This window comes from Salvelinus alpinus, chromosome 15 (assembly GCF_045679555.1).
Source record: "Salvelinus alpinus chromosome 15, SLU_Salpinus.1, whole genome shotgun sequence".
NCBI lineage: Eukaryota > Metazoa > Chordata > Actinopteri > Salmoniformes > Salmonidae > Salvelinus > Salvelinus alpinus.
The window spans coordinates 44,827,666-44,841,256 of NC_092100.1; the positions used below are offsets into that span (position 1 = coordinate 44,827,666).

The window sequence follows — 13,591 nt, forward strand, 5'->3', positions numbered from 1 at the left end:
TCCACTTTTCTGTTCTTTTCAGAAGGTCATCGCAACTAGCAAACTCTGCTGAAGTGAATTTAAGCTGACTTGTTTGTTCGTTGTATTTTCTCCTCCAGCTCTCTTTTGGCATGGAGACAGTGTGGGCTGTTCTGATGCAGCCTTCTAATCCTCCCTTCTACACACACACACACACACACACACACACACACACACACACACACACACACCTCATTGGGCCCCGCTAGTATGTTACCGGTGTGGACAGACAATAAGAAATACTATTTAGGGGCCCCAATCCCACAAGCCGGAGGACAACAGTAATTAATGCACTTAAGAGCAGCCAAACTACCAGGTCCTATTCTCATTTATGTGGTTTCTCTCGCCAGTTAGATTTTTCTTTCTATTGGGTGTTTTTTTTCTGACAACTCACTGCAAGTGGATGTGATTTCGACTTGCGTAATGCGTGCGAACTTGGGTCTAAAGCACAAATTAGGCTATTGGAAGCAGTGTAAGAGTTGCGTGCCTGTGTAAAAGTCAGAATATGGCACTGAATGGATTGGCCCTCCCGGGGGGCTGCGTGTGTCTGACTGTGTCCAAGTGTGAGATGGTGTGTAGTTTATGCCGTATCGCTAACAGATCTCTATCATGTGTTTGGGTTAATGTGGTTGATGTGTTTCCCGAGTGTCAGACCCATAATTTCATACTACAGTATGAGTGTTTTTGATCAGAACACAGTCCCTCCCCTCCTGACCTTTTCCTAAAATGTGTTCTGAGAAGAAGGTGAGGAGACCGGATTTGAGGAATCAGGGAATGTCAAATTGGGAAAGTGATGAGTTCTTTTTGCATACCAAGTAGTGGGACAGGAAGTGGTCCCTGGGAGACTTCCTTTATTCACTGTAGAGATCTCACACAACGTTCCAGAACATTAAACCCCTCTGCTCTCTGTGTGCTCAGATCCTCACAGCTGAGAATGCTCTCATGAAGGTTTGAAGTCCCAACCTTTAATCGAATTGTACAAGAGTTAGTCAACCCTGGAATCCCCCGTCCTCCTTGATTGCACACTTACAGTGCAAACCAGATTTTTACAAATGTTTGCACTTACTACAAATAAAAAAACTGAAATCACATTTACATAAGTATTCAGACCCTTTATTCAGTACTTTGTTGAAGCACCTTTGGCAACGATTACAGTCTCGAGTCTTGGGTATGACGCTACAAGCTTTGCACACCTGTATTTGGGGAGTTTCTCCCATTCTTCTCTGCAGATCCTCTCAAGCTCTGTCAGGGTGGATAGGGAGCATCACTGCAGTTATTTTCAGGTCTCTCCAGAAATGTTCAATCGGGTTCAAGTCCAGGCTCTAGCTGGGACACTCAAGGACATTCAGAGACTTGTCCCAAAGCCACTTCTGCGTTGTCTTGGCTGTGTGCTTAGGGTTGTTTTCCTATTGGAAGGTGAACCTTCGCCCCAGTCTGAGGTTCTGAACGCTCTGGAGCAGATTTTCATCAATGATCTCTCTTTACTTTGCTCTGTTCATCTTCCCCTCAATCCTGACTAGTCTCCCAGTCTCTGTCGCTGAAAAACATCCCCACAGCATGATGCTGCCACCACCATACTTCAGTGTAGGGATGGTGCCAGGTTTTCTCCAGACGTGACGCTTGGCATTCAGTCAAAATGGTTCAGTCTTGGTTTCATCAGACCAGAGAATCTTGTTTCTCATGGTCTGAGAGTCCTTAAGGTGCCTTTTGGCAAACTCCAAGCGGGCTGTCATGTACCTTTTACTGAGGAGTGGCTTCCGTCTGGCCACTCTACCATAAAGGCCTGATTGGTGGAGTGCTGCAGAGATGGTTGTCCTTTTGGAAGGTTCTCCCATCTCCACAGAGGACCTTTTGGAGCTCTGTCAGAGTGACCATTGGGTTCTTGGTCACCCCCCCTCCCTGATTGCTCAGTATGGCTGGGCGGCCAGCTCTAGGAAGAGTCTAGGTGGTTCCAAACTTCTTCCATTTAAGAATGATGGAGGCCACTGTGTTCTTGGGAATCTTCAATGCTGCAGAATCGTTTTGGTACCCTTCCCCAGATCTGTGCCTCGACACAATCCTGTCTTGGAGCTCTACGGACACTTCCTTCGACCTCATGGCTTCGTTTTTGCTCTGACATGCACTGTCAACTGTGGGACCTTGTATAGACAGGTGTGGGCCTTTCCAAATCATGGACTCCAATCAAGTTGTAAAACATCTCAAGGATTATCAATGGAAACAGGATGCACCTGAGCTCAATTTTTGAATGCACCTGAGCTCAAGGATATTTGAATCTCAAAGCAAAGGATCTGTATACTTTGAAATAATATATTTCTGTTTAAAAAATATATACATTTGCAAAAATGTCTAACAACATGTCTTTGCTTTGTCATTATTGTGTGTAGATTGAGGATTTTTTATTATTTAATCCTTTTTAGAATAAGGCTGTAACGTAACAAAAAGGGAAGGGGTCTTAATACTTTCTGATAGCACTGTAAATATACTAGTAGACACTCAATTAGAATTTCGCTTTACCTATCAAGGTCAGAATCAATTAATCATTATTCGCTAATCATTAAGTACCTTCCCTGCCATGTTTACCTACACTGTTACTCCCTACCGCATACCAGCTCCACCATTTTCACCCAATACCTACTATAGTTCCTTACTTACCTGCCTTGTTGAATTCATTCATCATGTTGTAAGTTATCATTTATTTGCTCTTCATCTATTACCATATTCCTTTTCACCTATTACCCCCCACACACCAGCTCAACTATTTTCCGTCATTACCCACCACATCTACCTGTCAGTCTTTCATTACCTCACAGAATTACCTGCTTTCTCATTTTCACCTATCACCCCTCATATACCAGCTTAAGCTTTTTCATTTAGTACCAACTACATTCCTAGCATACTGTCATGACATTCCTGCTCCACCTGTATGTAAATGACGGGTCGAATGTGTGTATCCCTAATAAACCGATTAAGCCTAGTGTCTTTCTACAGGGTTCGTATGACTGATTTATTTATGTCACAGCTGTCTGTCTTTTTATGCAGAGCTGACTTGAACTTTTCATGTAACAGAATGTTTACAATCGATTTGTCTGTCTGTAATGGCCCTTTCAGTCTGTTTCGCTGTGGTCAGTTAGTATATACACAATCACTCAGACTACAATCTGCAGCCTTCAGTTTGTGTATGTTCACTCAGATGACTCTCAGCAAGACCACTCTCAGACCAAGGCTATGACCCTCTGTAAGTGGTCAGTGTGTGTACGGACCCCTTGTCAAGCATTTCGCTACACCTGCAATAACATCTGCTAAACATGTGTATGTGACCAATAACATTTGATTTGAATCACACACACCCTGTTAGTGTGTGTGTATATTACTATACCACAGAGCAGTGCCCCTAGAGCAGATTTGGGGGGTTAAGTGCCTTGCTCAAGGGCAAAATGGTAGTAGGTAGGACATAGGATATTAGACCCAGCAACCCTCCAGCTGCTGGCTCACTCCTGCAGGATTCCTCTGTCAGCCCTGGGATTCGAACCGGCTACTCTTTGATTATTGGCCCGTCTCTCAAGGCTACCGTCACGCCAAATCAGCCGGTCTCTAGTTCACTATGTCTGTCTAATTTTGTGGCACTGATCTGGCTAGCGTAGCCATTGAGGCTTCCTTTTCATCTAATAGTTCCCATCAGGCTGGCTGGGAATGGTGTGTTCTGGCTGCATCAGACATTGTGGTGAAGTGAAAGAATCTGTCTAAATCTCCTGGAGCCAACCCCCCCCCCCCCCCCCCACCCACAGAGCCCGGTGGGTTAACACGACTCACAAAACACATTACAGAGTCAGCAACTTCAAAGTGAAGGTCGAGGTTTGGTTGGGGGTGGAAGGGGGCGGGTTGGTAGGGCAAGTGGGTCACATACAGCATCTGTAATTGGGGTTTTTAAGGTTTAGTTTTTTCCTGCAGATTCTGAGTCATCCCCAAATTGGGAATGTCTGTTAGGCCTGCACCCAGCTGCTCTACTCTACTAGCATGGGAGTAAGTCAGACTGGGTTAGAGCTGGAGACGGCATCAAATACCAGAGAAGCTTCACATCATGCAAGAGGTAGAGAGAGACAGACCATGTTGTAGTGTAGAGTATTAAATGCAAGCGAGAGCCATGGTTTTATTTACACACACACAGCTGTCTTACTATACCTGTGAGGACTTTTTGGGTACCAACAGTTGATTCACATTCAAAATCCTATTTGCCTTAACTCCTAATTATAACCCATACGCCTTAAATGGCTTTTTCACATTTTAGGATCGGCCATAATGTCCTCACTTGTTCGAATTCTCCTTGGTTTACTATTCTTGTGAGGATTTCTGGTCCTCACAAGTATAGTATCAAACACACACACAGCTCACTTAATATTTCCCTCCACTTATTACAGTTGGTCTACTGTATGTTATCCAATTAGGTCTAGATATCATAACTCTAAACCTATAGCCCCGGTTTCCTATAGTGTGTGTGAATGTAAATCTACAGGAATACCCCACACCATGTTTCAGTTGCCCCATCGGGCTCTATTATTAATGAGTGTGTTAAAAAATGAGCTTTGGCACAGCTTGGCTGTAGTTCAACACAACAGGGTTTAGGGGTTTCCCCTCTCTCTCCTCTTCTCTCTGTTTTATCTTTCCCTCCCTCTCCCCCTTTCTCATTTTCTCTCGCTCTCTCTCTCTCTCTCTCTCTCTCCATGGCGGCTGTGCATGGGAAACAAAACACTTTTTCAAATGGTAGGGCTCTTATTGGCTGATCTGTCTTTAGCGTTCCTTATTGGTCCGCTGCGTCCTCCGAGACTTGTTTGCTAGATTTTCCCTAAAGAAAGAGCATTCTCTCCTTCTAGTCACTGTTACCTGTGTGTGTGTGTGTGTGTGTGTGTGTGGTACTAGTCTGTGCTTGTTACACCCTGATAGTTGTGACTAATAAAATAATGTAAACACACATCGGAGCATAAATGTCTTTCTGCTGTTTGTTTTAATTGGCCTCTCTTCAGGGAAGTGTAGCCAGCCAGTTAGTTACAGAGCAGACCCAGGTCCTGGCAGTAAACTCTTGATTCAGAGCATTAGCTAGCTGGCAGAAGCAGCTAACACTGACTGCATCTGAAATGGCACCCTATTCTCTATATAGTGCACTACTTCTGACCAGAGCCCTATGAGCCCTGGTCAAAACCAGTGCACTATGTAAGGAATAGGGTGCCATTTTGGGTGATGCTAAGCAGACCTCTTCTTGGGGTCGTGTGTGTTGAAGTTTGACACACAGACACATTGGTTGACCCTTGCACAAGCACTCACCACAGGCAAAATTGTTATTTCAATTATATTAACAATAGTTTTGTGATTCATTTAAGCAAATTAATTGTGATAAAGATTCACTCTATTTTTTTCAATTACATTTTATATTAATATCATTTTATATTAATATCCCCTCTTCCTCCCTCTTTTTCTCGTACTTTTTCTCCCCCTCACATTCTATCCCACCTCCCCTCTTTCTCTCACGTTCTCCCTCCCTATCTCTCCTCCCCCTGGTCAGGTGCTGCGTGGGGCCCAGCTGATAGCAGTGGCATCAGCTGACGGAGGGGCCACAACAGTGGAGGGCTCCCCCCTACAGGCCAGTGACATCCAGGTGCAGTACGTCCAACTGGCCTCCGTCAACGAGCACACCGCTACTGTACAGGTGAGGAACGCACACAAACACACAGAGACACACGTCCTTGGATGAACTGGCCATTGAGTCCGGTGGGCCTGACAGCAGCATTTCTGACCTTCTCTTTTGTATCTTAGCATCGGTTCCAACTTCCTGTTGCTCAAATTCCTGAGGTACACCTTTTACATTTACACACATCCAGTAAAGTAGACTGCGAAGGTACATTAGAGGTCTGTGCGGGACTGATTTCCTCATCACGCTGCTGCAGCTTTTCATACTGTAACCGCCTGGTCCCGCTGGCTGTAACCGCCTTCTACCCGCTTTCGCAAGAACTGGTCCCGAACCCAACTGCAGTCCCACAAATGTTATTTTAGGTGGATGTGACGCAGATCACTTGACAGCCATGGTCCCAGCTATTTTGCATTCAGTAGGCAATACAAAAATGTGCAAAAAATAACCCAAGAAATAGGTTTAATTACCAGAGTTTCTCATGTGATATTAGGCTATCAGTATTACTGGGCTACGTCAGCGAATAGGCTAAACTTAGTTTGAAAGAGAGACAGAGTTGGCTCAAGAATGGACACTTGCACTTTCTCTTGAGCTATGTGTTGCATAATAGCATACCTTAATAGGAGCAGAACGCTTGGAGGCAGAGACAAATATGAGTGATCAATATTTATTACCAGACAATGTGGTAGGCTTAAACTATAGCTTAATCATATTTAGGACGTACATTTCCTTCATTTCCTTGCATATAGCCTACTCTATTTAATAGAGACCACACGCGCAGCTGATCTCGCAAACCCAACTAGGAGAGGTAGGCTACTTAACTTGAAGCAGCAACAATGATGGGAGCGGATACATGCACTTTCTTTTACATTTTGCATAGCCTATAGCCTACCTTCTAGGAGCGGGACGATTTGCAGGCAGAGACAAATAAATGGGTTATCAATATTCACTGAAAAGGAAAAGGCGCATCCGTGCACCTTTTCAATGATGATCAAATGTTTTAGTTGCATCTCGACTCGCGTTGATTGAGCGCCTTCCACTTCTTTCCATTATCAATATTTATTTCTAGACACTAGTAAACTCTAACCTTAACATGATTAACCACCACTTGATGGTGGCATCACAGGCCTCTGGAGGGGGGTGGATTAGTGTAAGGTATTGTGGAGGTGAGGGGGAAATAAGGAGAGGATATGGATGAAGTAGGTATTTGTAGATGATGTTAGAGTAGGTGGTTGAATGGGTGTTGTGTGTAGGGGTGTTAAAGCTGGTTCAGATGTTAGGGACATTGGGGGTAGGTGAGGTGGGGGAGGAGTATAGAGGGTTGGGTTCTAAATATACCTGATTGGTTAAGAGCTCACACAGACATTCAGTCTCTCACACCCCCTTTAAATGACTCACACCATCTTGTGCAATATCCCAGTAAAACTATGTGGTGCGATGCTCTTTCTCCTTATAATTAGTGACATGTTGAAATCAAAATGCCAGTGTAATAATTAGCAATTTCACCAAACTGCTTGCAGGTACTCAACACTCCGCTTTTCTCCCTATTGTCATGCTTTCATTCAAAGCGAATGGCCTTCTCCTTTAAGTCCTAGAGTTGGTGTTTTAATTTAACAATGTAAAATGCACAGATGCAGCTTCAGAAAGAGGAAAGTAATAATTACTAGATTAGCTTTGAATCCCTTGATGGTTGAGTTCAGAGAATGGGAGCCATGTGTTGAAAGCAGTAAGGGTACACAGGCACCCACAGCAGTCCCTCCTTTTATGTGGTCAACTTGGCAAGGCCAGAAACACAACAAAAGAACGAGACCTTCGCTTAGTTTTTCACTCATGTTTTGTTTTCGAAAACCATGTTGAATGCCACATGTCCTCCGTAATGCTTGGTTTGCTCACTTCCCCAAAAGTCAAGTTTTATATGGATATCTCCGATTCGTCCCATCGCCGATTCGTCCCTGCGTGACATTATAAAAAGAGTACCCGAAAAAAGCTTGGCTCTTTTAAAAGTGATTTGTTTGGCTGTTTGTAGAAATGCCAGTCCTGCTCGGAGTTGGAGTAATTTGAGTCTCCTTGTTCATTTGGACTGATGTGATTGTATACCTATGCATACACAGAGAATATCCTGCCCACCACCTATCACTTTTTTTGGGCGACTAGCTGAATGAGGCATGGCATCCTCTGTCATCCCTGGTGTCATCTGGTCATCCCCACATCACTTTGTCGGTTCTGTAATTTGTCCCACCTGTCCCCCATTCCCCTCTTGGAACCATAGACATCCTAAATTCATTAATTTCTCTCCCTTACTTCCACCAGGCTTGTGTTTGTGATGTTTCTATAGATGTATACATGATTGCCACCCCATACATTGTGTTGAGCTGCGGTCTGGGTTCCATTTCACCTCTCTCCCCTCTCTCAGCAATCAGACCGTTGTTTGTGTACACTTTTGTGAATGGGCTTTATTTGTTCTAATGGTTGATTGTACACAGACAGCTTGACAGAAATCAACAAAGTTGACCGGGCCCTGATCAATCTCCAGTTTCCTGTTCCCAAGAGATGAAATTAAGCCTCTTGGGTTAACCAAGGGCATATGGACCAGGCAGGGGAGAGAATACAACTGTTGAACAGCCACTACATTTAGTTCTGTTAGGCTACTCAAAGAGAGACTACTCCATTGTCATTTAACAAAGTTTTAGAGCCCACTCTTTATTTTGAAATTCAACAAAACGGTGGCCACCAAAATTTCACCTTGTTTGCTATAAAGCTGAAGGATTGGTGTTTGAGAAATGTAGGCTAACATTCAAATTCATATCAAAACGTCTGTAAATGTCAGAGTGGGCCTTTAAACATTTAGCAAATCAATCACAGTGGGCTTGTGAGGAGATGTACACTCAAGGCCAATACTGACCGCTGGGTTGCCGCCCTTTCCAATTCTAAGGTCATGGAAAGGTCACTACATTTTCCCCTCCCTGAAATGTGTCGAACTGTTTCCCCAAACATATGGTAGCATTTATAACTAAGCTCTTGAAAAATTACTTCAGCTTTTTATTTATTTATCTTTTAAATTTTTTCTCCCTCTTTATTTAATAGTTTCCATTACACAAGCTAGATCAAATAAAGTACACAAGCTAGATTCAAATAAGATATTTCCGAACAGGAAGGCCTGTTTGGCCTCGTGACAGATTATGCTATGTTTTTTTTACATTTAGCCTTGTGATGGTTCAGACACTGGTCAGGTCTAAAGCTGGCCCTATTACACCCTAACAGGGTCTGGTCCTGGGCGGGGTCCTCATACGGTGCCAGAGATGCCTGTTATAACCAGATGAAAAACAATTGCGGAGATGAATAGGAAGAGTTTTTTTAGTTTGACACCTGGGTCATATTCATTAGGCACCAAATGGAAGAAAGCTGACTGAAACAGGGAGGGACTACCAGGACTTGCTCAATAACAACCTCTTGTTTTATTTTTCTGTTGAAAAACACGTTTAAATGGTTTCCTATGGTGTGCTCTAATGGATACGATCCTGGGATATGCTTGGGAGGTGGTACAACTTACTATTAGATGTGTCTGGTTGGATGCTGTAGCAAGGTGGTCGCATAGTTTAAGCTGTGCGCTTTCTATTGCAGGGCTGATTTCATGGCTGTTACTTATGTTGATGTCATGAGAGTTTGGTTTAATCTAGTGAAATCTTTTCAGTGTGTATATAATACTGTTGTCCAGATCAGACACCAGCTGGTATCCACTCACCTTTGTCTTGTGTTGGCTAGTCTGGTGCACCAGACACTTCTGTGCGCAATAGCTTGGGTAACTTGGGGATCAGTGGAGGCTTCTCAGAGGAGGAAGGGGAGGACCATCCTCAGTGAATTTCATGTACAACTATGCTAAATATAATCTCATGTCACCAAATAATTTATTAAAACACACTATTTTGCAATTAAGGTCTACAGTAGCCACACCAGCATGCTGTAGGGTAGCACCATGGTGTAGCCAGAGGACAGCTAGCTTCAAATCAAATCTAAGTTTATTTGTAACATGCGCCGAATACAACAGGTGTAGACCTTACAGTGAAATGCTTACTTACAGGCCCTAACCAACAGTGCAATAAAAAATAAAAAAAAGAAGGTAATATGTGAACAGTAGGTGGTAAGTAAAGAAATAAAAACAACAATAAAAAGACAGTGAAAAATAACAGCAGCGAGGCTATATACAGGCACCAGTTAGTCAGGCTGATTGAGGTAGTATGTACATGTAGATATGGTTAAAGTGACACTGCATATATGATAAGCAGAGAATAGCAGCAGCGTAAAAGAGGGGTTGGGGGGGCTATTTGCACACAATGCAAATAGTCCGGGTGGCCATTTGATTACCTGTTCAGGAGTCTTATGGCTTGGGGGTAAAAACTGTTGAAAAAAAACTGTTGCCTTTTTGTCCTAGACTTGGCACTCCGGTACCGCTTGCCATGTGGTAGTAGAGAGAACAGTCTATGATTGGGGTGGCTGGGGTCTTTGACAATTTTTAGGGACTTCCTCTGACACCGCCTGGTATAGATGTCCTGGATGGCAGGCAGCTTAGCCTCAGTGATGTACTGGGCCGTACGCACTACCCTCCGTAGTGCCTTGCGGTCGGAGGCCGAGCAATTGCCGTACCAGGCAGTAATGCAACCAGTCAGGATGCTCTCGATGTTGCAGCTGTAGAACCTTTTGAGGATCTGAGGACCCATGACAAATCTTTTTAGTTTCCTGAGGGGGAAATAGGCTTTGTCGTGCCCTCTTCACGACTGTCTTGGTGTGTTTGGACCATTCTAGTTTGTTGGTGATGTGGACACCAAGGAACTTGAAGCTCTCAACCTGCTCCACTACAGAGCGTGCTCGGTCCTCCTTTTCCTGTAGTCCACAATCATCTCCTTAGTCTTGGTTACGTTGAGGGATAGGTTGTTATTCTGGCACCACCCGGCCAAGTCTCTGACCTCCCTATAGGTTGTCTCGTCGTTGTTTGTGATCAGGCCTACCACTGTTGTGTCGTCTGCAAACTTAATGATGGTGTTGGAGTCGTGCCTGGCCATGCAGTTGTCGTGTCTTTGGCATCATTAAACTGAAGACTGTTATTTTATCAAATCAATTCTCTGTAATTATTATTACGTGATTAAACTAATCACGTGAATGTAATTAACTAGGAAGTCAGGGCACCAAGGAAAATATTCAGATTACAAAGTTATAATTTTCCTAATATAACTTTCAGATACTTTAATATCTGATCAATTAATCTTCTAATTAATGAATTATTCTTTACCTCACATAAGTCTCATTCCAAACATCGTAAATTGTTGGTTATCTGCACGAACCCAGTCTTCACTATGAATCATCCATACATCAATTGTCTCAATCATTTATTTATTAACTAACAAAATAATCACAGAAATGCATAAACAAACAAACAAAGTAGATATGGTTACAAAGAATTGATAGGGGATGTGCCCTAGTGGGCTAAACCGGTATGGCGGCTTGGTAGACAAAGGGACTGAGAAGGCGCGAAAGACAAAAGACACTACACAGTTGATAATTCTAACAATTGAAATGCTAATCCTTTGCACATAAACGCTCACTCATTCGAGAATAATTGCAATCAATATATATATTTACGCTCAGTGTGTCGTCGTGATCTCTGTTGGAATTGTCCTTTTCTGTTGGAGAGTTCAGCCGAGATTCTCTCTGCGTCCCTGGAGTCTTTGGTTAGAATGGATATTTCAGAGTAACATTCAGAAATGTTCTTATAGATAGATGTTTTGGCGGTTGTCGGTCTTCGCGTTCAATGGTACAGAATTTCTAGCTGCAGACTAGTAAATTAGTATCAAAGATTTGCTCTTATTCTGTCGGTATCGATAGTCTCAGAGTTTAACCACATGGTATGATTAAAAGATTCAGCAACCATTACAACCTTAGCTCCCTCGATGGTCGAGGTACACATGGTCTCTACTCAAACCTTAGCTCCCTCTGTGATCGAGGTACTGGTCTACTGGGAAATTCCCAATGTGGGGGTTATATCCATAACCGTAGGAAAGGGCTGTCCCATGATGCCAGATCAATGTCTGTGCTCATGGGGCGGGCCTATGACTTAGTTAAACTCCAAAGGGAAGTGGAGTTTCCTTCATTAACTTTTTTGGGATACCAACCCCCCCCCCCCCCCCTCTCAATTTCTGCCTGAAGACATACCCTAATCTAAGTGTCTGTAGCTCAGGCCCAGAAGCAAGGATATGCATGTTCTTGGTATCATTTGAAAGTTTGTGGAAATGTGAATTGAATGTAGGAGAATATAGATCTGGTAGAAGAAAATACAAGGAAATAAACATACGTTTTCTGTTTTTTATTGTTGTTGCATCATCTTTCAACTGAACAAGAACAGCCAAACATTCAGATATGATGCTGGGGATAATTTCGATGCAGAACATAAGATGGCAACAGTATTTGAAAAAAGTTTCAGAAAGATATCTTCAGGAATGAGTGAGCTACATGACATTGAGCATGTAGTCACCCAGGTGTCCCACACAAGTTGCCCAAATGTAACCAAGTGGCCGAATTGGTACAGTGGGAAGAGAGAAGGTTTCACAGGAGAACAAAGGTACCTCTTCTCCATCATAGAACTTGAGAACGGTCTGGCCATGAGGAGAGAGACTCCTCTATGAATTTATGACCTGCGATAACATAGCCTGGGTGTAGGGGGAAGAGAGAGAGGTGGTGAGAGAGAGAGGGGGGATGGTGGAGAGAGAGGGGGATGGTACTCGCTATCCCCAAAGAGGGTCACATCATGACACAGTCGTGGTTGAACAGGGAGTACAGGAGGGGACTGAGCACGCACCCCTGAGGGGCTCCAGTGTTGAGGATCAGCGTGGCAGATGTGTCGCTACCTATCCTCACCACCTGGGGGCGGCCCGTCAGGAAGTCCAGGATTCAGTTGCAGAGGGAGGTGTTTAGTCCCAGGATCCTTAGCTTAGTGATGAGCTTTGAGGGTACTATGGTGTTGAACGTTGAGCTGTAGTCAACAAATAGCATTCTCAAATAGGTGTTACGTTTGTCCAGGTGGGAAAGGGCAGTGTGGAGTGAAATAGAAGTTGCATCATCTGTGGATCTGTTTGGGCGCTATGCAAATTGGCCTGGGTCTAGGGTTTCTGGGATAATGGTGTTGATGTGAGCCATTACCAGCCTTTCAAAGCACTACATGGCTATGGACGTGAGTTCTACGGGTCTGTAGTTATTTAGGCAGTTTTCATTCGTGTTCTTGGGCACAGGGACTATGGTGGTCTGCTTGAAACATGTTGGTATTACAGACTCAATCAGGGACATGTTGAAAATGTCAGTGAAGACACCTGCCAGTTGGTCAGCACGTGCCCAGAGCACACGTCCTGGTATCCATCTGGCCCCACAGCCTTGTGAATGTTGACCTGTTTAAAGGTCTTACTCACGTCGGCTACGGAGAGCGTGATCACACAGTCGTCCGGACCAGCTGATGCTCTCATGTATGCCTCAGTGTTGCTTGCCTCGAAGCAAGCATAGAAGTGATTTAGCTCATCTGGTTGGCTTGTGTCACTGGGCAGCTCGCGGCTGTGCTTCCCTTTGTAGTCTGTAATAGTTTGCAAGCCCTGCCACATAAGACGAGCGTCAGAGCCGGTGTAGTACGATTCAATCTTAGCCCTGTATTGATGCTTTGCCTGTTTGATGGTTCGTTGGAGGGCATAGCAGGATTTCTTATAAGCTTCCGGGTTAGAGTCCCGCACCTTGAAAGTGGCAGCTCTACCCTTAGCTCAGTGTGAATGTTGCCTGTTATCCATGGTTTCTGGTTGGGGTATGTATATTCGTGGCCAAAAGTTTTGAGAATGACACAAATATACATTTTCACAAAGTCTGCTG

At 43.9% G+C, this 13,591-nt stretch overlaps 1 protein-coding gene across 3 annotated transcripts in view; it reads left to right on the forward strand.

Annotated features, from left to right (window-relative positions):
- The window catches only part of LOC139540137 (protein BANP-like), a 79,924-nt gene that overhangs the window by 58,502 nt on the left and 7,831 nt on the right, over positions 1-13,591 (forward strand). For all 3 annotated transcript variants that reach the window (XM_071343718.1, XM_071343717.1, XM_071343719.1), the window contains one exon: positions 5,573-5,716. In XM_071343718.1, the coding sequence (XP_071199819.1) occupies positions 5,573-5,716 (144 nt within the window). The remainder of the gene's footprint in view (positions 1-5,572; positions 5,717-13,591) is intronic.